The sequence below is a fragment of the Somniosus microcephalus genome, unplaced genomic scaffold (genome assembly GCF_052327205.1).
Source record: "Somniosus microcephalus isolate GS21.2 unplaced genomic scaffold, FLI_Smic_1.0 unresolved_chr7, whole genome shotgun sequence".
Classification (NCBI taxonomy): domain Eukaryota; kingdom Metazoa; phylum Chordata; class Chondrichthyes; order Squaliformes; family Somniosidae; genus Somniosus; species Somniosus microcephalus.
In genome coordinates, this window is record NW_028225185.1 from 1,304,054 (window position 1) to 1,327,303 (window position 23,250).

Sequence of the window (23,250 nt, forward strand, 5' to 3'; positions counted from 1 at the left end):
GACATATAAATTAAAAGGTACAATCCTAAAGTGGGTGCATGAACAGAGAGACCTACGGGTATGTGTGCACAAACCGTTGAAGGTGGCAGGGCAGGTTGAGAAAGCAGTTAAAAAGGCTTACGGGATCCTGGGCTTCACGAATAGAGGTATAGGCCCCGATTTTCGGCTTGTGTGGGAAATGGTTGGATTTCCCCGAATGTGGGGCTTCTGACACACATAAAAAAGTGTCAGCCAGCCCCACGCAATTTTCCCTCAATTGGCCAATTAATTCCCAGCATGTGGAAAGCCTTGCTAATTGTCTAAATCGAGTCAGAAATCCCCACAGTATGATGTCATCATTCGTGGTGCTTTCAAGGTCCATGGCAAGCACTGCATCCTCTGAAGGCTTCCAAATGAACCATACAGGATGGCAGAGGAGCCTGCAGCAGCTGTGGCCAGTGCCAGACCCCGAGCTGCCTTCAAATTCGACGAGGCTTCACTGCAGGCATTATTGGATGGGGTTAGGGCCCACAGGGAGGTCCTCTTCCCTAGGTCAGGGAGGAAGAGGCCTCCCACTGAGACCAATGCTGCATGGATGCAGGTGTCAGCAGATGCCAACTCGCTGGGAGTCACCAGAGGAACCTTGGCATTACATCTGTAACTCCTTCCTTTACTCCCCCACAGTACCATCCAGAGCCCCTGTCCTCACTGTGGAGGAGGAAGAGGCTGTGCAGCCAGACTCCACAGAGGAAGCTCCAACCTCTGAGGGTGCAGCGTCAGCAGAAGTAAGCACACCCAGCACCAGCGCAGACACTCATACCTCGGGGGGACCTTTGGGACATAGAGTAGTGTTGTCACCTGGTGTTTCACGCTGACAAGTGAGCCTCAGCAGATTCTGGAGACAGGGACAGCAGTGGAGAGTCCTCGTCGGAGGGCGCAGGGCTCTGCCAGCTCAGCTCAGCTGAGCTGCATCTCGACCCTCTGCCTCTGGGTCCATCCGCAAGAGAAGAGGTGATGGATCGCCATGCACAGATGCAGGAGTCTCTGGCAGGTTTTGTCTCCAGGGTCGCTGCGAGTGTGGAGCGAATGGAGGAGTCCATAGCGACCATGAGCAGAGCCTTTGTGGAGTCATTGGTGCATGAACGCAGCACCATGGAAAGGTTGGCAACCTCCATGGAGGAGATAACTCGCCAGCATACGGAAAACATGGTGAGTGCTCATAAGAGAATGACATCTCTTGAGGAGCGTTGGCCATCTGTTGAACAGAGAAACCAGATCTTCATGGAAGTCCTTCTGAGTAGGACTGCCAGTGCAGAAACAGGTCCCCATGGCCCCCTAAAGCGCAGCAAACTGCTCTCAAGCCACTTCCAAGCGCTGGCCCCTTCTGGCCTGTGCAGCTTCAGGTGAGTGAGCAGCAGCCTGGTGCTCCTGGTGCTCATCCTGCTGTTCCTGGTACTGCTGCTGCCGCCTCTGCTGTTGGAAATCCTCTAATGCCAGGAAGGGAACGTCCCAAAGGCCTCCCATGCTTCTGGCAGATGCCTCCGTTGAGGGGGCGCTGAGTTAGGGTGGTGAGAGGGGCTTCCCAGGAGCTCACACTGGAGAAGTGTGTGAGGCTCCAGCTTTCTGCAGCTGCTCCTAAGGCTTCAAAAAGTTCCCCCAAGCCTTGATCAACAAGGTCCTGCTGCCTGCAAATGCTGCCTCTTCAGCCCTCAGCCCTCAGCGACCTGCTGCTGCAAGCGAGCAAGCCAGCTGTTTTCACGCCAGCTCTCAGCAGCGGGGTTCCCCGCAGGCGGGTTTCAGGTGGGGAAAGCCCCAAAGTCGCAACGGCACGGGAAAATCCACTTCAACAAGCAGATAATTGCTTGTTACTGCTCCGACGAGCAGTCCCGCCAGCGGCGGCCGGGATTGAAGCGGGGCGCGCGGAAACGGCAGTCCGAAAGTCGGACGGGGCGGGGAATCAGGCGGGGGGGGGTCCCGACCCGCTTTTTCCGCGATTTTCGGACCACGGCCGCATGAAAAGCCGCCCGACAGCTGCCCGAAAATCGGGGCCATAGAGTACAAAAGTGTGGAAATTATGATGAACCTTTATAAAACACTGGTTTGGCCCCAACTGGAGAATTGTGTCCAATTCTGGGCACCGCACTTTAGGAAGGATGTGAAGGCCTTAGAGAGGGTGCAGAAAAAATTTATGAGAATGATTCCAGGAATGAGGGACTTCAGTTACGTGGATAGACTGGAGTAGCTGGGGTTGTTCTCCTTGGAGCAGAGAAAATTGAGAGGAGATTTGATGGAGGTGTTCAAAATCATGAGGCAGAGTAGATAGAGAGAAACTGTTGCCATTGATCCAGAGGACACAAATTTAAGGTGATTGGCAAAAGAACCAAAGGTGACGTAAGAAAAAACTTTTTTACACAGCGAGTGGTTAGGATCTGGAATACACTGCCTGAAAGGGTGGCGGAGGCAGACTCAATCACAGCTTTCAAAAGGGAGCTGGATAAGTATCTGAAGGAAAACAAATTTGCAGGGCTACGGGGAAAGGGCGGGGGAGCGGGACTAGCTGAGAGTCGGCAGGGGCTTAATGGGCCGAATGGCCTTCTTCCGTGCTGTAACCATTCTAGGATTCTAAGTGTCAGCCTACATCATATAATGGAGTCCATTGTCTGCCTCTTCTTGAAGTGGGGGGGGGGTACAGTCCCAAATGGGCTGCTCCCTTCCAGTAACTCACTCGGGGTTATTCTTGATGTGTGAGCCTAGACAGTTGGTGCCAGCATGCTCTGTAACGGCAGAAGACTGTTTGCTCAAGGTTTAACCTTCCGAGCTGCTCGGGGCTAATTCAGCGTTTTTTATCCGGGTGCCAGAAGAGCTGATGCTGTGTTTCTACTGAGGGGGTAGGTGATTTAACCGGATCACAACCCGCCTTGTTGAAGATTGTTTACTTGTGGGTTTCCCCTCGCTCTCACATTTATCTTTGTTTTTGTCTTTCCAGTGGTGAGAGCAAGTTCAACGACAGGGAGCACTGATACACTAACGCAGCTGTCAACCACAACGGCAACTGTGCCCTCGGAGAGCACCACCACACCCTCACCGACAACGACCGCCACCTCCCCCTCGGAGAGCACTGCCACACCCTCACCGACAACGACCGCCACCTCCTCCTCGGAGAGCACCGCCACGCTCTCACTGACAACGACCGCCAGCTCTCCCTCGGTGAACTCCGCCACGCTCTCACCGACAACCGGCACCTCTCCCTCGGAGAGCACCACCACGCTCTCACCGACAACCAGCACCTCTCCCTCGGAGAGCACCGCCACGCTCTCACTGACAACCGGCACCTCTCCCTCGGAGAGCACTGCCACACCCTCACCGACAACGACCGCCACCTCCTCCTCGGAGAGCACCGCCACGCTCTCACTGACAACCGGCACCTCTCCCTCGGAGAGCACTGCCACACCCTCACCGACAACGACCGCCACCTCCTCCTCGGAGAGCACCGCCACGCTCTCACTGACAACCGGCACCTCCCCCTCAGAGAGCACCATCACACCCTCATCGTCAACGACCACCACCTCTCTCTCGGAGAGCACCGCCACGCCCTCACCGACAACCGGCACCTCTCCCTCGGAGAGCACCACTACACCCTCACCGACAACCGGCACCTCCCCCTCGGAGAGCACCGCCACGCTCTCACCGACAACCGGCACCTCCCCCTCAGAGAGCACCGCCACGCCCTCACCGACAACTGCCACCTCTCCCTCAGAGAGCACCACCACACCCTCACCGACAACCGGCACCTCCCCCTCGGAGAGCACCACCACACCCTCACCGGCAACCGGCACCTCTCCCTCGGAGAGCACCACTACACCCTCACCGACAACCGGCACCTCCCCCTCGGAGAGCACCGCCACGCTCTCACCGACAACCGGCACCTCCCCCTCAGAGAGCACCGCCACGCCCTCACCGACAACTGCCACCTCTCCCTCAGAGAGCACCACCACACCCTCACCGACAACCGGCACCTCCCCCTCGGAGAGCACCACCACACCCTCACCGGCAACCGGCACCTCTCCCTCGGAGAGCACCACCACGCTCTCACCGACAACCGGCACCTCTCCCTCGGAGAGCACCACCACGCTCTCACCGACAACCGGCACCTCTCCCTCGGAGAGCACCACCACACCCTCACCGACAACCGGCACCTCCCCCTCGGAGAGCACCACCACGCTCTCACCGACAACCGGCACCTCCCCCTCAGAGAGCACCGCCACGCTCTCACCGACAACCGGCACCTCTTCCTCGGAGAGCACCACCACACCCTCACCGACAACCGGCACCTCTCCCTCGGAGAGCACCACCACGCCCTCACCGACAACCGGCACCTCTCCCTCGGAGAGCACCACCACACCCTCACCGACAACCGGCACCTCTCCCTCGGAGAGCACCACCACACCCTCACCGACAACCGGCACCTCTCCCTCGGAGAGCACCACCACGCCCTCACCGACAACCGGCACCTCTCCCTCGGAGAGCACCACCACGCTCTCACCGACAACCGGCACCTCTCCCTCGGGGAGCACCACCACACCCTCACCGACAACCGGCACCTCTCCCTCGGAGAGCACCACCACACCCTCACTGACAACCGGCACCTCTCCCTCGGAGAGCACCACCACACCCTCACCGACAACCGGCACCTCTCCCTCGGAGAGCACCACCACGCTCTCACCGACAACCAGCACCACTCCCTCGGAGAGCACCACTACACCCTCACCGACAACCGGCACCTCTCCCTCGGAGAGCACCGCCACGCCCTCACCGACAACCGGCACCTCTCCCTCGGAGAGCACCACCACACCCTCACCCTTGGCGACCATGCCCTCGGTGACCATGCCTGCACCCTCGGCGAGCACCACGACAGCTGGTTTAAACATCACAAGCACCATGACACCAGACAATGCTGGGACAACAATTAACATGACAACCGGTTCTGGTGTGATTGGTCAATCTACAACCTCTTCTCCGATGGGTTCCACAGTTGTTTCGAAAATGACCAGCACAGCCTTCACCAATAAAACTGTAATACCCCCCAGCACCGTGACTGTTATTTCTCCTTTGACAAACTCCACTGCTTCTGCAACAGTGACGGTCATGACACAGGCAACCACACAAGAGCCTGCAAATGCCACCAGCCTGAGCCCTGTATCACTGCCAACCAGCACCACTCTGAGCAATGACTCCTCAACCGCTCAGCGCCCCAGCAAGACCACTCCAAGTGCCAATACAACATCTGGCACCACAGCCAGTAAAGTGTCCATGAGCACCATGCAACCAAACAGTGCCACAGTGTCCACTGTGCCTGCAACCACCAAGACCACCACCAAGACATCCATTGCCACGGCTGCTCCAATATCCAACTTCAATGTAACTTTTAGAATTGTCAACAAGATATTTAACTCCAGCCTGAAGGATACAAACTCTGAAGAGTTTAAGACCTTGCGTGATCAAGTTATTAAAGTGGTAGGTCTAATAACAGCAACATTTAAAATGCATGAACTAGTTGACGCTTACTACACTTTCCAGCTCTATCGCCCCACACCCGGTGGGTAAATGTCCCTGATCCCCAGGAGGCAGTATTGAATTAGACACACCAGGAAAGTTCCCCAAATTCATTTGGGTAGTCGTCGTCGTACGTGTCTTCACACTGTTCCCTTTGGGGAACTGTATGAAGTGGTGGAAGGATTTCTGGCCGCGATTAACGCTCCTTCCGTGACCGTAACCATCTTCGTACCAGCCATTAGGGTGGTTAGTCCTATGGCGGGAGGGTTTTACGGGCTCCCACAACCCATACGAGGGGGGGGGGGGCCACCCACACCCACGGACGCAAGTATCCCGCTGGATGTCAACCCAGAATTTAGAGCCGGAGCTCCAACTCCACTTGCCGGGACTGTCTGGAGCGGGGTTCGAAACCCTACGCCTTCTGGCCCAGCGGTGGGGATGCTACCGCTACGCCAAAGGCCCACTCCCATTTGGGTAGTAACAGAGGTGCTAAAATGGGCCTTAATGATTGTCATAGGCTAGGGAGGGGAGAATTCAGGCAGCTTTCTTGCTTTGATCGGGTGTCTAGTAAGCCTTGCTGGAAGTGTATGTGTGTGGACAGGATCGGGCCATGGATGCAAAATAGCTTGTCAACACTCGCTGTCTAGGCGCACACATGAAGAATGGAGAGGAGGACCACAGCATAAATCAGCAGCTTCAGGAGAAAATGGAGCAAGGAAAAGGCTTCTCTGGGGATGGTTGTCAGTCAGTGTTGGTTCCTGATTGGTTGCCAAATAACTTATTACTCAAACACCATTTTGGAGCTCATTTCCCACAATAGCTGCTCTTACGGTATCTCTGAAAAAAGTGGCAAATTGTGGACAACTTTGTGCGATGAGCTGAAGCTTATTGGGAATGAGTTTCCCAAACTCATTTCAAGTCGGCTCCTTTTAGCCAAAAGACAAAGGAGACTTTCACCCTGACCGGATTTGAATTCTGGTCCCAAAGGTTTTGAATCGAGCAGATCACAGAACAGGTGCCCTATGTTTGGTTCTCAATCCACAATTTGTGCTTGATCCCAAACTCTCTGTGTCTCCATGGCAACCAGCATCAGACTTTATCTCTTGGCTATGGGCACAAAGCAATACCTGCTTTCCCAAAATGTTTACTGTGTACAAACAGAAGGCAGAGTATCCATTGCTGCAGCAACTGTAGAGCCAGGAGAGGCCTCTGTGTTGTGACAGAGATATTGTGGGTAAGCGTACGGGCTGAGTTAGTGAGAGGTGGGGAGATCTAAATCTTGCAATCACATCTGCTCCACATCTCTCAGTCCTTTCCATCGCCTGTCACATCAGTTCCGTTTTTGGCCCCTTTACTATCGGCAGAAGGTAGTAGACAAGCCCACACAGTACAGTGCCTGGTCCATCTCCTGGCTGAATCAAGGTTCCACCCTGTTACAGATGCAGAGAATGGGGTATGAGTAGGAGGCAGCGAGTGGCAAGAACATGATGTGTGGGCATTTGAATAAAGCAGGGTATGGGGATTTTTTGAGGTGACAACAGGCTATGTTAGCAGTTGGTGGCAAGACTGGAATATGAGGTAATTGGTTCTGAGAGCAGTTGGTGGTGAGAGCAGGGAATTGGGGATAGTTGTTGGGAAAGAGTGCCAGGCAGCACGGTGGCATAGTGGTTAGCACTGTTGCCTCACAGCGCCAGGGACCCGGGTTCGAATCCGGCCTCGGGCGACTGTCTGTGTGGAGTTTGCACATTCTCCCCGTGTTTGCGTGGGTTTTCTCCGGGTGCTCCGGTTTCCTCCCACAGTCCAAAGATGTGCGGGTTAGGTTGATTGGCTATGATAAATTGACCCTTAGTGTTAGGGGGATTAAATACGTGGGGTTACAGGGATAGAGTGGGATATGTGTTGGTGTAGGGGTTACGGGGATCGGGTGGGATATGTGTTGGTGTAGGGGTTACGGGGATCGGGTGGGATATGTGTCGGTGCAGGCTCGATGGGCCGAAGTGGCCTCTATCTGCACTGTGGGGTTTCTGTATTTGGGATTGTTGGTGATGTGCACAGAGTACGAGCAGGGGTTGGTGAGGTGGGAAAGGGTATGGGGCAATTGGTGGTGACTTTCTTTTCTTTTCATTAAATGATACATAAGTGTTTTGTAAAATTTCTGTTGCAGCTGGACAATGCTTTCAGTTGTTCCACGTGCTCACTCCGCTTATTGTACGAGGGCACGGAGATTCTGGAGTTCAGGTAAATCATTCACTTTCTGTGATACCTCGAGGTGTGGGAAGAGGAACAGCCATGAGGTCCTGCCCTTTTTACCATCAAACCATTAAAATAACATTGTAGCTTCAATCTTGTGGTCCCGGCGAAATCAGTACCGGGAATGTGTAATTGTAAGTGCAAAGCTATCCAAAAGCACACTGAGCTGAGTTTTGTGGCAATTTTGTGGGGTCAGCTAAATTGAATAATTACCATGAAATCTCAGCAAAGCTTTAGTCGTGCACTGGGAGTTCTAGAGGATGCAGAAAATTTAGCTACAAGCTCAACTTTAAAGGGATGTGGCCACTTGAAGGTAAGTGGCTGCAATATGGGGGCAGATGTTGTTTCAATTTTTATAATCATTCAAAATGAAATTCAAATATTTGTTGGCCTTTAAGAATGGTGCAGGGAACGAGCCAGGCCGTGCAAAAACCAAGGGAAAGGAAGTGTAATGTGGAGCCAAGTGACCCGACTCTGTCTGATGCCTGGGAAAGTGGATGAGCTGCTGTGAGCAGGGTTGCTTTGTGCACTTCAAGTGACAGGAGTGTACAGTACACGAGTGCCATCTATGATGCTCTGCACTCTTGGAAACGTTCTGTGCCCCTTTCCACAGGGAAAGTGATGTCTTTGTTGCCTTTTGCATACAAGACGTCTGTCATTTGCTTGATGTATGCGTGCACAGCTGACAGATTGATTTCCCATATATCGCCGGGGTGCAGTAGTGATTTTCACACCCACAGGAAGACTTGTCCCTGTGGTACAAGGTGTCTGCAGTCGACCTCCAGGCGATGGTGTAGCTATGTCATAGCACACCAGGAAGGACGGCCCGGGTCACTAAAAGAGGGGCCTGGGGTAAGAACAGGTGCAAACATAATGAATGAGTCGCACCTGTCTTACCGGTCCCCTAAAGATCTGCTCTTGCTCCTCCAAATATAGGGGCTTCACTGGTAGCACCCTTTCCCCAAAGAATTCCTGGATTTGATTTCTGGAAGTGAAATAGCAGCTGGAAGCAGGGGTCCTGTTTCCTGATGGTTTTGTGGTTATGCAGTGACTCCAGCTAGAAATTGTTTGGATGTTGGAGGATGATCAGCCTGGCCTCATTTATGATGCTACAGACAGTCAAATATCCCGCCAACAGTCACTGTATGCTCGTGGGTGAAAATTTACCACAGCAAAAGTCAATGTTGTCAGAAGGGGGGTTTGGGGAGTCAATGCTGTCAGAAGGGGGGTTTGGGATAGTCAATGCTGTCAGAAGGAGGGTTTGGGATAGTCAATGCTGTCAGGGGGGTTTGGGGGAGTCAATGCTGTCAGAAGGGGAGTTTGGGGGAGTCAATGCTGTCAGAAGGGGGTTTGGGGGAGTCAATGCTGTCAGAAGGGGGTTTGGGGAGTCAATGCTGTCAGAAGGGGGGTTTGGGGGAGTCAATGCTGTCAGAAGGGGGTTTGGGGAGTCAATGCTGTCAGAAAGGGGGTTTGGGGGAGTCAATGCTGTCAGAAGGGGGTTTGGGGAGTCAATGCTGTCAGAAGGGGGGTTTGGGGGAGTCAATGCTGTCAGAAGGGGGTTTGGGGAGTCAATGCTGTCAGAAGGGGGGTTTGGGACAGTCAATGCTGTCAGAAGGGGGTTTGGGGAGTCAATGCTGTCAGAAGGGGGGTTTGGGGGAGTCAATGCTGTCAGAAGGGGGTTTGGGGAGTCAATGCTGTCAGAAGGGGGGTTTGGGACAGTCAATGCTGTCAGAAGGGGGTTTTGGGCGAGTCAATGCTGTCAGAAGGGGGGGTTTGGGATAGTCAATGCTGTCAGGGGGGTTTGGGGGAGTCAATGCTGTCAGAAGGGGGTTTGGGGGAGTCAATGCCGTCAGAAGGGGGGTTTGGGATAGTTAATGCTGTCAGGGGGGTTTGGGGGAGTCAATGCCGTCAGAAGGGGGTTTTGGGATAGTCAATGCTGTCGGGGGGGGTTTGGGGGAGCCAATGCTGTCAGAAGGGGGGTTTAGGGGAGTCAATGCTGTCGGGGGGGCGTTTGGGGGAGTCAATGCTGTCAGAAGGGGGTTTTAGGGGAGTCAATGCTGTCGGGGGGGGGGTTTGGGGGAGTCAATGCTGTCAGAAGGGGGGTTTGGGAGAGTCAATGCTGTCAGAGGGGGGTTTGGGGGAGTCAATGCTTTCAGAAGGGGGGTTTGGGGGAGTCAATGCTGTCAGAAGGGGGGTTTGGGGGAGTCAATGCTGTCAGAGGGGGGTTTGGGGGAGTCAATGCTGTCAGAAGGGAGGTTTGGGGGAGTCAATGCTGTCAGAGCGGGGTTTGGGGGAGTCAATGCTGTCAGAAGGGGGTTTGGGAGAGTCAATGCTGTCAGAAGGGGGGTTTGGGGGAGTCAATGCTTTCAGAAGGGGGTTTGGGGGAGTCAATGCTGTCAGAAGGGGGGTTTGGGATAGTCAATGCTGTCAGGGGGGTTTGGGGGAGTCAATGCTTTCAGAAGGGGGTTTGGGGGAGTCAATGCTGTCAGAAGGGGGGTTTGGGATAGTCAATGCTGTCAGGGGGGTTTGGGGGGGTCAATGCTGTCAGAAGGGGGGTTTGGGATAGTCAATGCTGTCGGGGGGGGTTTGGGGGAGTCAATGCTTTCAGAAGGGGGTTTGGGGGAGTCAAAGCTGTCAGAAGGGGGGTTTGGGATAGTCAATGCTGTCAGGGGGGTTTGGGGAGTCAATGCCGTCAGAAGGGGGGTTTGGGGGAGTCAATGCTGTCAGGGGGGTTTGGGGAGTCAATGCTGTCAGAAGGGGGGTTTGGGATAGTCAATGCTGTCAGGGGGGTTTGGGGGAGTCAATGCTGTCAGAAGGGGGGTTTGGGATAGTCAATGCTGTCAGGGGGGTTTGGGGGAGTCAATGCTTTCAGAAGGGGGTTTGGGGGAGTCAATGCTGTCAGAAGGGGGGTTTGGGATAGTCAATGCTGTCAGGGGGGTTTGGGGGAGTCAATGCTTTCAGAAGGGGGTTTGGGGGAGTCAATGCTGTCAGAAGGGGGGTTTGGGATAGTCAATGCTGTCAGGGGGGTTTGGGGAGTCAATGCTGTCAGAAGGCAGGTTTCGGGGCGGGGTGGGGGGGAAGAGTAAGCAGGTGCTTCTGTGTGTAAATATATTGTACCAGCTTCTTTGTCCAAGATGATAGCAGGTTCTAAGGTGGGGACAGGAACATAGGAACAGGAGGAGGCCATTCAGCCTCTCGAGCCTGTTCCACCATTCAATGAGATCATGGCTGATCTGTGACCTAACTCCATCTGCCTGCCTTTGGCCCATATCCCTTAATACCTTTGGTGAATCAATCTCAGATTTAAAATTAACAGATTGATCCAGCATCAGTTGCTATTTGTGGATGAGAGTTCCAAACTTCTACCCACTTTGTGTGTAGAAGTGTTTCCTAATTTCACCCCTGAAAGGTCTGACTCTAATCTTTAGACTATGCCCCCTCGTCCTAGGTGCTTCTCTCTATTCATAGAATCATAGAATGGTTACAGCACAGAGGAGGCCATTCGGCCCGTCGAGCCCGTGCCGGCTCTCTACAAGAACACTTCAGCGAGTCCCACTCCACCGCCCTTTCCCCGTAGCCCTGCACATTTTTTTCCTTCCGGTACTTATCCATTTCCTTTTTGAAAGCCACGATTGAGTCTGCCTCCACCGCCCTTTCAGGCAGTGCATTCCAGATCCTAACCACTCGCTGCGTAAAAAAGTTTTTCCTCATGTCGCCTTTGGTTCTTCTGCCAATCACCTTAAATCCGTGTCCTCTGGTTCTCAACCCTTCCGCCAATGGGAACAGTTTCTCTCTATCGACTGTCTCGACCCCTCATGATTCTGAACACCTCAAATCTCCTCTCAATCTTCTCTGCTCCAAGGAGAACAACCCCAGCTACTCCAGTCTATCCACGTAACTGAAGTCCCTCATCCCTGGAACCATTCTCGTAAATCTTTTCTGCACCCTCTCTAAGGCCTTCACATCCTTCCTAAAGTGCGGCGCCCAGAATTAGACACAGTACTCCAGTTGAGGCCGAACCAGTGGTTTATAAAGGTTCATCATAACTTCCTTTCTGTTCGCTTTCTGTTCCCCTTAATATCTTGAAAACTTCAATCAGATCACCCCTTAACCTTCTAAATTCTAGGGAATACAACCCTAATTTGTGTAACCCCCATCAGGAGTTTTAAGTTTTCAGATTGTAATTTCCCTGGAAGGAATACGGGCCTCCCCTATCTTGGGTACATTGAAGCAATGCAAAGCTTTTGTTAAGGGATTGGGTTATTACTGCAGCTGCTACCCTCCTGCTGCTGGGTAAAAAAGGGATGTCCTTAGCCCAAAGATGCCAATTATTGGGCTTCTGCTGCTGCCTAACAGCTGGGGCTTTTCTAGTGTGTAAGGCTGTGCCCAATGCTGCTGCCCCTCTGAAGCAGAGTGTTTAATCAATGGTTTGTGACTGGTTATTTTGTTTTCTTCTTAAGGAAGGGATCAGTCATTGCTGAAACTAAAACTACCTTCAAAACAAACAGCTCTGTAAACTCGAACAATGTTGAGGTACAGCTTGAAAAAGCCCTGACGAACAATACAGACAACAATCTGAAGATCAACGACATAAAAGGTAGCGTTATTTGCTCAGGCTGTCAGAAGGCTGGTAAGAGAGATGGGAATAACACTGGTTCAGTAAGGCTCATTCCTTTGAGGCTGGGGATTGACCAGTGCTGTTTTGTGATTGGCTGAAAAGTTGCAGTGAGGTGAATTTCTTTATTCTTCTTCACCCCGCACCCCCCCCCCCCCCCCCACCCCAGCAAGCTCTGCGGACTCACCACCCACATGAAGCATAGTCAATTGGACAGGGCATGCAAATAGTAATCACTTGTGGAACAGCACTGTCACCTTGTTCAGGGGAGAAGCAGTGAATAGGAAATAAAATTTGAGGGCTGGAGGAGATTATGAAAAGGAGGAATGAGGTAGAGAACAAAAACTAAATTCTGAGACCATGATTATAATATCTTCAAATAGGGAGCTAGTGACTTAGAATCATAGAATGGTTACAGCATGGATGAAGGCCATTCGGCCCATCCAGCCCATGAGCACTCTCAGCTAGTCCCACTACTCTGCCCTTTCCCCGGAGCCCTGCAATTTTCTTTCCTTGTGGAACAGACTGACTCCAGTGAAGCATTCAACAGGCACTGTATCGAGTCCTGATTTAGCAGGGAGTAAAGGGGTCACGGGTCTGTGGCAGGAAAAAGATGAAACCCTATGTGGGACCCTGAAATGGAGTGTGGATGGCTGAGAGGCCATTTCTCATTCTTATGTTTCTCATTGTCTGCAAAATGGAAATTAAATGTGAGAGAAAAGACACTTGCTCTGTATTTATTTTATTTTTGTTTGTTTAGTGAAAAAGCTAAGATCCCCCGACAGTACAACCACCATCGCCAACACAGCCACGCCAGCCCAGGCTCCTATTGTACCCGGCTGGGGCATTGCTCTTCTGGTCCTCGCCTGTGTCATCCTCCTGATCATCATCATCATCTTCCTCTTGATTGTAAGTCTTCAATGATTTTGGTGCGTGTCTCTGCCCATTGGCTGTCCTCTCTTCCAGCTTTGCCCCTCCTCTCTCTCCCTTACTGCAAAGCCCTGATTATTAAGAAAGGGTTTCCACTGCCTCCTGCATATCTCTCTCTCTGGGGGTCCTGTACCAGCAAGATCTTCAGCTGCTTCATCAATGACCTTCCCTCCAACATAAGGTCAGACATGGGGATGTTCGCTAATGACTGCACAGTGTTCAGTGCCATTTACAACTCCTCAGACAATGAAGCAGTCCATGCCCGCATGCAACAAGATCTGGGCGACGTTCAGGCTTGGGTTGATAAGTGGCAGGTAACATTCGCGCCACACAAGTGCCAGGCAATGACTATCTCCAACAAGCGAGACATTCAACGGCATTACCATCGCCGAATCCCCCAGCATCAATATCTTGGGGGGTCACCATTGACCAGAAACTTAACTGGACCAGCCACATAAATACTGTGGCAACAAGAGCAGGTCAGAGGCTAGGTATTCTAGCTAGAGGCTAGACTTCTTTACTCCTGTACTCAAATCCTCTTGTAATGAAGGCCAGCATACCATTTACCTTCCTAATGGCTTGCTGCACCTGCACATTCACTTTCAGTGACTCATGTACAAGGACACCCAGGTCCCTTTGAGCATCTGCATTCCCCAATCTTTCACCATTTAGGAAATACTCTGCCTTTCTGTTTTTTCTATCAAAGTGGATAACTTCACTGAAACTCGAGTTCGATCTAGGATTTGTCTGCAAGGCCTTCTGCAGGCTTTATAAAATAAAAGGTGTTTGGAGTTGTGCCCTGTGCAGATTGTGTTATGAGTTTGGGGGGGGGGGGGGTGGTTTTGTCTTTTAGCTGTGGTATTAACATTTCCAAACTTCTTGTGTGATTTTTGAAAATTATAAATGAGAATTTGTCAATTTCGCTCAGACTACAACATCCTTGTTTTGGCTGTTAGAGCTAACCTGTTCTTCATTTCACCCCCACACTCTTTCTAGATCATTTACTTATGTCGCCGCAAAAAGTATGGGCAGTTCGATTATTTTGGTTCTCGAGGGTCATACTACCCAATGGCAGATCGGAACGATTACCCGCAGTACATGTCTCATAGCAGGTTCACCGCACCCAATGGCAAGCCGAACTCCTACAACCAGGTAGGATGATCAATGTGAAGGGGTAGCTGCATGCTTTAGTCCTCGAGCTATGAAGGAGAGACTTGGAGTGGGAAGGCATTGACGGGGCACTCTTGATTCGGATTAAAATTCTGTGACCGGTAGAAGCTGGAAAGTTCTTGGTCTCGGAGCAAAGAACTGAGACTGTGATTGGCAATGGAGGTAGATGTGACTTAATGCAGGCATTCAGAAAGCAGTTGTGTTGTAAACACATTTCTAAACAAATGTCTTACTTCAAAGTTAAATTGAAAATTCCTGAAAAGACTCGCATTTCTGTAGCGCCTTTCACTACGACCAGATGTCCCAAAGCGCTTTACAGCCAATGAAGTACTTTTTGAAGTGTAGTCATAAGAATATAAGAAATAAGAGCAGGAATCGGCCATCCGCCCCTCGAGCCTGCTCCGCCATTCAATAAGATCAAGGCTGATCATCGACCTCAACTCCACTTTCCCGCCCGATCCCCATATCCCTCGATTCCCCTAGAGTTCAAAAATCTATCGATCTCAGCCTTGAATATACTCAACGACTGAGCATCCACAGCCCTCTGGGGTAGAGAATTCCAAAGATTCACAACCCTCTCTGTGTGAAGAAATTCCTCCTCATCTCAGTCTTAAATGGCCGGCCCCTTATCCTGAGACTGTGCCCCCTAGTTCTAGACTCTCCAGCCAGGGGGAAACAAGCTCTCAGCATCTACCCTGTCAATCCCGCTCAGAATCTTGTATGTTTCAATGAGATCACCTTGCATTCTTCTAAACTCCCGAGAGTATCGGCCCATTCTACACAATCTCTCATCATAGGACAGCCCTCTCATCCCAGGAATCAATCTAGTGAACCTTCGTTGCACCGCCTCCAAGGTAAGGATATCCTTCCTTAGATAAGGAGACTAAATCTGTGCACAGTACTCCAGGTGTGGTCTCACCAGGGCCCTGTACAATTGTAGCAAGACTTCCTCACTCTTATACTCCAACCCACTTGCAATAAAGGTCACTGTTGTAATGTAGGGAAACACGGCAGCCAATTTGCACACAGCAAACTCCCACAAACAGCAATGTGATAATGACCAGATAATCTGTTTTAGTTATGTTGATTGAGGGATAAATATTGGCCCCAGGAAAATTGGAACTTTGTTCTGTCACTGTAAGGCAATCAGGGCTGAGGAACCTAGCTGCATTTTCCCTCCTTTCCTGTCCCACTATGTTGCTAAGCCAAAATACTGGTTCGGCCCCAACTGGAGTACTGTGTCCAATTCTGGGCACCACACTTTAGGAAGGATGTGAAGGCCTTAGAGAGGGTGCAGAAAAGATTTAGGAGAATGATTCCAGGGATGAGGGACTTCAGTTACGTGGATAGACTGGAGAAACTGGGGTTGTTCTCCTTGGAGCAGAGAAGATTGAGAGGAGATTTGATGGAGGTGTTCAAAATCATGAGGAGTCTGGAATAGAGTAGATCGGGAGAAACTGTTCCCATTGGCAGAAGGGTCAAGAACCAGAGGACACAGATTTAAGGTGATTGGCAAAGGCGACGTGAGGAAAAACGTTTTTACGCAGCGAGTGTTAGGATCTGGAATACACTGCCTGAAAGGGTGGTGGAGGCAGACTCAATCACAACTTTCAAAATGGAGTTGGCTAAGTATCTGAAGGAAAGAAATTTGCAGGGCTACGGGGAAAGGGCGGGGGAGTGGGACTAGCTGAAGTGCTCTTGCAGCGAGCCGGCACGAGCTCAACGGGCCGAATGGCCTCCTGTGTTGTAACCATTCTATGATTTGATGATTGTAAGCAAAGCTCCTCTAATGCTGTCCCATCTCTGAGATTAACTAGCTCAGCACAGAGGGGAATGGGACCTTCCTGGTCTCTGGCTCAGTAGCTTAGTGCTTAAACTCACAGCCATTGTGGGAGCAACTATTGGAATGCTTAGCGGGACACACCCTGGAGGAGACTGTGCGGTGTAGCTCTGTGATGGAGGGGCATACACTGATAATCTGTGCTCTGATCTGCTGTAAAAATATGTTCAGAGTCTCCCACATGCAGGCATTCTGAGGTCAGCCTGATAATGAGTGGGGAGCGGCTACCACACTTCATCAGCAGGAGAATTAAAGAGGAAACAGATAGAGTGGCCACACAATCCTCAAACAAGATATCAAGACACTGACTGGGCTCTCGGGGGAATCAATATACAGTACTGGGGTCTCTTGGCGAGAATTTGATACACTGGGATTTCTTATGGAGATGAGCATGCCCTGATAATGGTGTCTCGGAGATAATTGTATGCTGAGACATCTGTATCCTGACTAGGGTGTCTCTGGGAGATAACTACAAAAAGAAAAAAAAGACTTGCATTTCGATAGCGCCTTTCACGACCATCGGACGTCTCAAAGCGCTTTACAGCCAATGAAGTACTTGTTGAAGTGCAGTCACTGTTGTAATGTGGGACCCTACTGGTCAGAGCGTGTGTAGTCAGCCCCATGGATTGTAAGAATTTCTCTTGGTGCATGCGTTTGAATACTTGTTTCCTCTCTATATAATGTTCCCCGAGGGCATTATTTTCATTAAATGCATTTATTCTTGTGTGCCCTCCTGAAGGCATTGACTCTTTTTGGGACGTGGGTTCCTAGAGTGCCAGCTACCCCAGTACCTCACAAGCGACCATTCTTCATGTGTGAGGCCAGGGAGTAAATGTGGACAGTTTACTTTGCCTTGCAGAGATTTGCAGCCAAGTTCAGTCCTGTCCTCATCTGATATCCACATCCATGACATTTCCAGGAGGATTTATTGGATAGTGATCAGGAACCCTGGCCGAGTTCCCCATCTCCTCTAGACCAGAGGCGCTGAGGGCAATTGCAGCGTTTTTTTGGTGCCCTGGCTGAGTTTGATTAATTTTACACAGACCAGGGGTTGAACTTTGGATTCATGGATTAAAAGCAGTGCATCTACTCAGTCATGGGGAGGAAAAGGTTTGTGCCTTTTAAAAAAAAAAAAAAAGAAATCGAGTATTTTTTCTGACCCGCCTCTAAATTAGCTTGGCGAACAGTCGCTCTGTGTTTGTTACCCCCGCCCTGGAGAACAGTAGAAGGGGGTCATTCTGCAGGAGGACCACTTTCCAATGTGCATTTAGAAAGGTCTGTGTGTCGGTGCTTGTCTGGCCAGAAAATGCTGCTTTGGTTTTTCAGGCTGCTTCTGTTTGTACAACAGGCTCCTCCGCTGGGAGCCAGCTCCCGGCTCTCTGCATTGTTTGTGTTGCTCGCCTTTTCTGTTTACAGTCACAAGCCTTGATGAGCTCACCAGGGCACTACAGCACCTGGATTCTGTGATTGTTCCATCTGTTTGTTTACACTGTTTGACCAGGATGTACCTGCTCAGGTGTGTGTACCTGGATTAAAATCTGGACCTGACTCTGTCTGTCTGTGTTCTGCTAATGAGGCCTGGCAGGACCTGGAGTCAGATTCTTTGCTTTTTCTTAGGTCTAGGGTTGAGTTTAATTTCCTTCACATGTCAGTTATTAGAATGCAGACGTGAAAGGTACAGGAGGTTTCCTCTGTGTATTCTTCCTCTCTCCTCATGCATAGGAACGACACCCATGGCCAAGTGCACTGCACTTAAATGCACTGCCTGGTATATTATTCAGTCAGACAGACCAGGGAAGCCCCAGTTTTGATCCCCAACTATACTTGCTGATCTCAGGAGTTGGCCCACTACAATTAGCCTCCACACCCTGAGCTAAGGAGGGTTGTGATGTGATGCCCCCGCACGTTCTAATAGCCCAACAACATCCTCTGTCAAGGCTCAAACAGGAAGCATGGTCACACGGGGAGAGTAGAGTGGAGCAGCTGACACTTACAGGACAGGCGGGAAGGAAAAGTGGCAAAAGAAGCTTTGAGCATTGGTGCTGTAGACCCGAACGGGACCTATTAAACCTGCTGGCCGAGAAATTCAGTTGCGTTCACCAGCCGCTAACGCCATAAGAGGGGTAGATTTGCAGCGCTAGGCACTTAGCGCCCGGGCGCAGAACGATCTGCGCCTACGCCCAACTTCAGTTGACATTTAGCGCCGGCGTAAAGTGTTTGCGCCCGCTCAGCTGCGCGCGCAGCTTATGACGTCATTTCGTCGTGCAACGCTGTTTGTGCGCCCCAAACCAGAAATTCAGTGGCGCCCGGCCAATGTGGGCGTGGCGCTGTTAAGAACTGTGAAGTGGAACGCAACAGAGGCCCTGTGGGCCTCGGGGAGCGCGAATTAAAGGGCACTTACACTGACCTATAAAGCCCAGCCATTTTGCTGCAATGACTTCAGTGCTTTGGATTTCTGGACAGAGACCAAGGAATAGAGCTTACTGATTTGGGACAACATAGGAGAGGTATTTTTGGCTTCTGGCCAGAGCTTGGAAATTTGAATCATTGTGATTTAACTGTTTGCAAGTTTATTATAGGGGCTGTATGGGGTTCCAACCCTCAGTTCCAGCATTATGTGCGAAGGGCTCGCAGACGCTGTGTGAGAGGGCCAGCCATGCCTAGACGCAGAGGGGCCATCAGGCGTCGGCAACGTAGGCCTTACCCACTCAGGGAATACCGGCAGCAGGTGTCCTATCTCACCATGACTGCCGCGCATTGTGTTAAGAGGCTGCGCTTCAGAAGGGAGGTGGTTGCAGAGATCTGCCAGCTGCTTCACAGAGATCTGCGTCCACAGCTGATGTGCAGGACGTCTCTCTCGGTGGAAGTGAAGGTCACGGTGACTCTGAACTTTTATGCAAGCGGCTCCTTCCAAGCCGCTGCTGGGGACATAGCGAACATCTCCCAGTTCGCCGTGCATCGCTGCATCCGGCAGGTCACCGATGCCCTTTTCGCGAGGAGACACCAATTCATCTCCTTCCCCATGACCCTAGAGAGGCAGGAGCAGCGTGCAGTCAGATTTGGCAGGATCGCGGACTTCCCCATGGTGCAGGGCGCCATTGACTGCACGCATGTGGCTATGCGGGCACCTATCGACAATGCCGAGAATTACCGCAACCGGAAGGGCTACCATTCCCTCAATGTACAGCTGGTGTGTGACCACAGGCAGCGCATCCTAGCTGTCAATGCCCGCTTTCCAGGAAGCAGCCACGATGCATTTATCCTGCGCCAGACTGCTGTGGCTGACATGTTCGAGGCACAGCCTCCACCAAGGGGATGGCTTATTGGGGACAAGGGCTACCCTTTGTGTACATGGCTCATGACCCCGCTCCGCGCGCCCAGGACCCCTGCGGAGGAGGCATACAACGAAAGCCATCAAGCCACAAGGAACATCATAGAGCAAACGATTGGCGTCCTCAAGCAACGGTTCCGCTGCCTGGATCGCTCCGGCGGATCTCTACAGTATTCGCCGGATAGAGTCTCCCAGTTCGTCGTCGTTTGCTGCATGCTGCACAACCTGGCTATCCGCAGGACTCAGGCACTGCCACCTGACGTTGCACCACCACCTCAGGAGGACGCGCAGGAGGACCATGAGGAGGAGGAGGAGGAGGAGGAGGAGTACCAGCCCAGGAGGGAGCCACAAGGTCCAAGGGCCGTCCGCCGGCAGCTTATTGAACGACACTTCTAGGCCCCCTGTCAGGGAATGGATTGTGACAATGAACGCACCTGAATGCAGCCGCTCCGCAAGCCCTCAGCCGCTTAACGCAACAACCACTGGAAACATGACACCTGGACAAGCTGAATAAATAAAAAGCTTTATTTAACAAACTCAGGGCCCTTCCCACATGAAACAGAAAAACAGACAAGACCCCCAAAAAACAGTCACAAAAATATCTCACTCCCACAACCTGGGGAGGAATAACAAAACTTGCCCATCCAATTGGCCTTCATCCTCGGCCTTACCAAAATAAGCCCCCCCCACAACGCAAACACCCCCATATAAAAAAAACTGTTGCCAACACACTCTACTGGGTGTGCCGAGAGGGCGAGTCCTTGTGCAGCCTTGTGCGGCCCCTGCCCGACCTGTTGCTCCGCCTCAACCTGGGCCCTGTGGGTGTTGCAAGGCTGGGGGAAGGCTCCTGAGGGGCAGAATGCGTGACGGCAGATGCCCTTGGGGGTCGGCCTAGACGAGGACCGGCCCTGGAGGGGCCGGCTGCTGACTGCTGCAGCTGTGACTGGGCAGCATCAGTCTCTGCAGCAGCTCGTCGCACCTTGGCTGGGGGAGTTGCAGTGGCGGCTGCAGCAATGGGGGCAAGCTGGCTGATGCCAGGCGCTCGCTGGTCGCCAGAGACTGGCACTCGGCCGGGCTGGCAGTGCAGCAAGCGCAGCAATCTGGTGGAGGCCAGACCGCTGTGCTGCAGCAGGGCGGCGGGTGCCCTGGCGATGCTTCCGCGACACAGCGAGTGTGGCAGAAGTGAGTGCCCGAACTGCCCTGGTCTGTGCCCGCATCAGATCAGTAAGTGTCTGCACGGCACCACTCATGAACTCGCGACTCGCGTCCTGCGCTGCCGCGAGTTGCTGGACACCCCTGTCCTGCGCTGCCGCGAGTTGCTGGACACCCCTGTCCTGTGCTGCCGCGAGTTGTTCGACACCCCTGGCCTGTGAGTCCCCGAAAGCGGCCACACTATGAGCCAGGGACTCAATGGCCTGAGGCAACTGTCCCACAACCCCCATGAACTCCTTGTGGCGGCGCTCAGAATCCGCGGACATTTCATCTAGGAGGCGCACCTCCTGGGCGAGGACCGTCTCCGGACTGGAGGCCGGACTCTCCCTCTGGGGAGAAGGCCGCCGTTCTGCCCGACCCTTCCCACGTGCCTGGACGCCACTGGGCCCAGGAACTGGCCTCCCCTGCAACACTTGTCCCCTCTGGGGAGAAGGCCGCCGTTCTGCCCGACCCTTCCCACGTGCCTGGACGCCACTGGGCCCAGGAGCTACACCCCCCTGCAGCACTTCCCCCTGGCTCTCCTCCAGGCAAGACGTCTCCCCTCCATTGCCATCCCCTGGCACGGATGAGGCTTCGCCCAATGTGCCGCCTTCCTGTTGGTCCTCGTCGTCCTCCTCTTCCGAGGGACTGGCACTCTCAGCTTCAAGGACCTTCTCCTCACCAGCTGAAAGCAGGAAGGCACAAGAGTAGCTTTAGAGTGAGGACAGGGCATCAGCGAGGGAGGCATGAGTGGTGGCATTCAGCGCATTGGTCGGACAGTGGCAAAGGATGTAGGTCTGATGCGCTAGGGGAACGAGAGAGGTCCAAACGGTCATGTCCTTACCATTGGGGCGCAGCACAGGGTCGGCATCTCCAATGGCAACAGGGCCAGTCACCCGGCCACGCATGAGTCGAGCCACGCTCTCCTCCAGCTCACTGAGCTCCTGGAACTGGGTACGGCCTCCCCCGGTGACATTCTGGCTCTTCAAATTCCGGGCCATCTTGGCCTGCAAGAGAAAGGACGGCCTCTAAGTACATTGTGGTGGCCTGTTGTTGTGTGCACTGCCTCCCATGGTGGAATAGCTTGGCCAGTGTGGTGCCCTGTTGTTGTGTGCACTGCCTCCCATGGTGGAATAGCTTGGCCAGTGTGGTGGCCTGTTGTTGTGTGCACTGCCTCCCATGGTGGAATAGCTTGGCCAGTGTGGTGGCCTGTTGTTGTGTGCACTGCCTCCCATGGTGGAATAGCTTGGCCAGTGTGTTAAGTGCAGAAAGTGCTATTGAGGATCATGCCAGTGCCATAGCTGCTGGAGGAGGGCTGGCCATTAGGCCTTTGAGGTCCCTTTGCCCATAATGTGAGGTGCACATGCAAGGATGAGGAGGACACTGGAAAGGGTACTCACCCTGACCATCCGAGTGAGGTCGTTGTACTTCTTGCGGCATTGGTCACCAGTCCTGGGGACATCGCTGTTGGCTGACACCCTCTGGGCGATTTTCCTCCAGGCTCTCCTGTACTGCCTCCTGGGAGCCTTCTTGCCACTGTCCGGGCACAAGATCTCTTTGTACCTTTCCAACCCCCTAACCAGCACCCTCAAAGCATGCTGGGAGAAGCGCTGCGCTCGTTCACGGGCCTTCTCCATGGCTTCAGGTGCTATTTGGGTCCACCAGCAGTGTTCAGGCCTAGCTGCAGGGCTCCACTATCCAGGGTGTGGCTGCAGACCAAGTCGACCCTTCCCCCTTTAAGAGCTGGCCGGCGTCAGGGTGCCTGCTGTCAATCAAAACATGACCGCACCTGCGCTGCGCCCGGCCTCGGCGTTATCAGTCCGCACCGCCGGCTTAGCGCCTAAAGATAGGAGTGCAACGCCAGTTTCAGCGCTCGCCCAAACTCTTGGCCAAATCTACTGAATTTCGGCGAAGTGACCTGCACTTTCTGGCGGGCGCTAACTTTAGCGACCGCCCGACTTTACCGCCCCAAAAGTGGCTATACTGAATTTCTAGGCCGCTGTGTCACTGAGTGGGACTGACCACCCGAGCTGATGTAGGTCAGCAACACAGGCGATGGGTTAATGCGACTTGATGTGGGTTAGGAATCACTTTTGATGAGGGTGGAAGATGGGTGGTCAGCCAAGAGAGCCTTGGCATAGTCTCCAACCTCCATTTTGTTTCCAAAATCTTGTCCCCTCCCAAATCTGTGTCCATCTTCCCTGCAACTCCACGTTTGAATGTGTTTGATCAGGTTTCCACCACTGCCACAGCACTCACATGGCATCCTCTGTGACTGTGAATGTGGTACGTTTTCCCTTCTCCTTCTCCTCAACCTCTACAGCCTTTGACATGGTCGACCAAAACATCCTTCTCTATTGTCCAGCTCACTGAGACTGTCCTTGCTTGGTT

At 52.6% G+C, this 23,250-nt stretch overlaps 1 protein-coding gene across 1 annotated transcript in view; it reads left to right on the plus strand.

Annotated features, from left to right (window-relative positions):
• The window catches only part of LOC147086344 (uncharacterized), a 58,078-nt gene that overhangs the window by 23,851 nt on the left and 10,977 nt on the right, over positions 1-23,250 (plus strand). Inside the window, exons 2-6 of the mRNA XM_085978407.1 lie at positions 2,966-5,493; positions 7,697-7,770; positions 12,243-12,379; positions 13,158-13,306; positions 14,324-14,479. Coding sequence (XP_085834533.1) covers positions 2,966-5,493; positions 7,697-7,770; positions 12,243-12,379; positions 13,158-13,306; positions 14,324-14,479 — 3,044 coding nt within the window. The remainder of the gene's footprint in view (positions 1-2,965; positions 5,494-7,696; positions 7,771-12,242; positions 12,380-13,157; positions 13,307-14,323; positions 14,480-23,250) is intronic.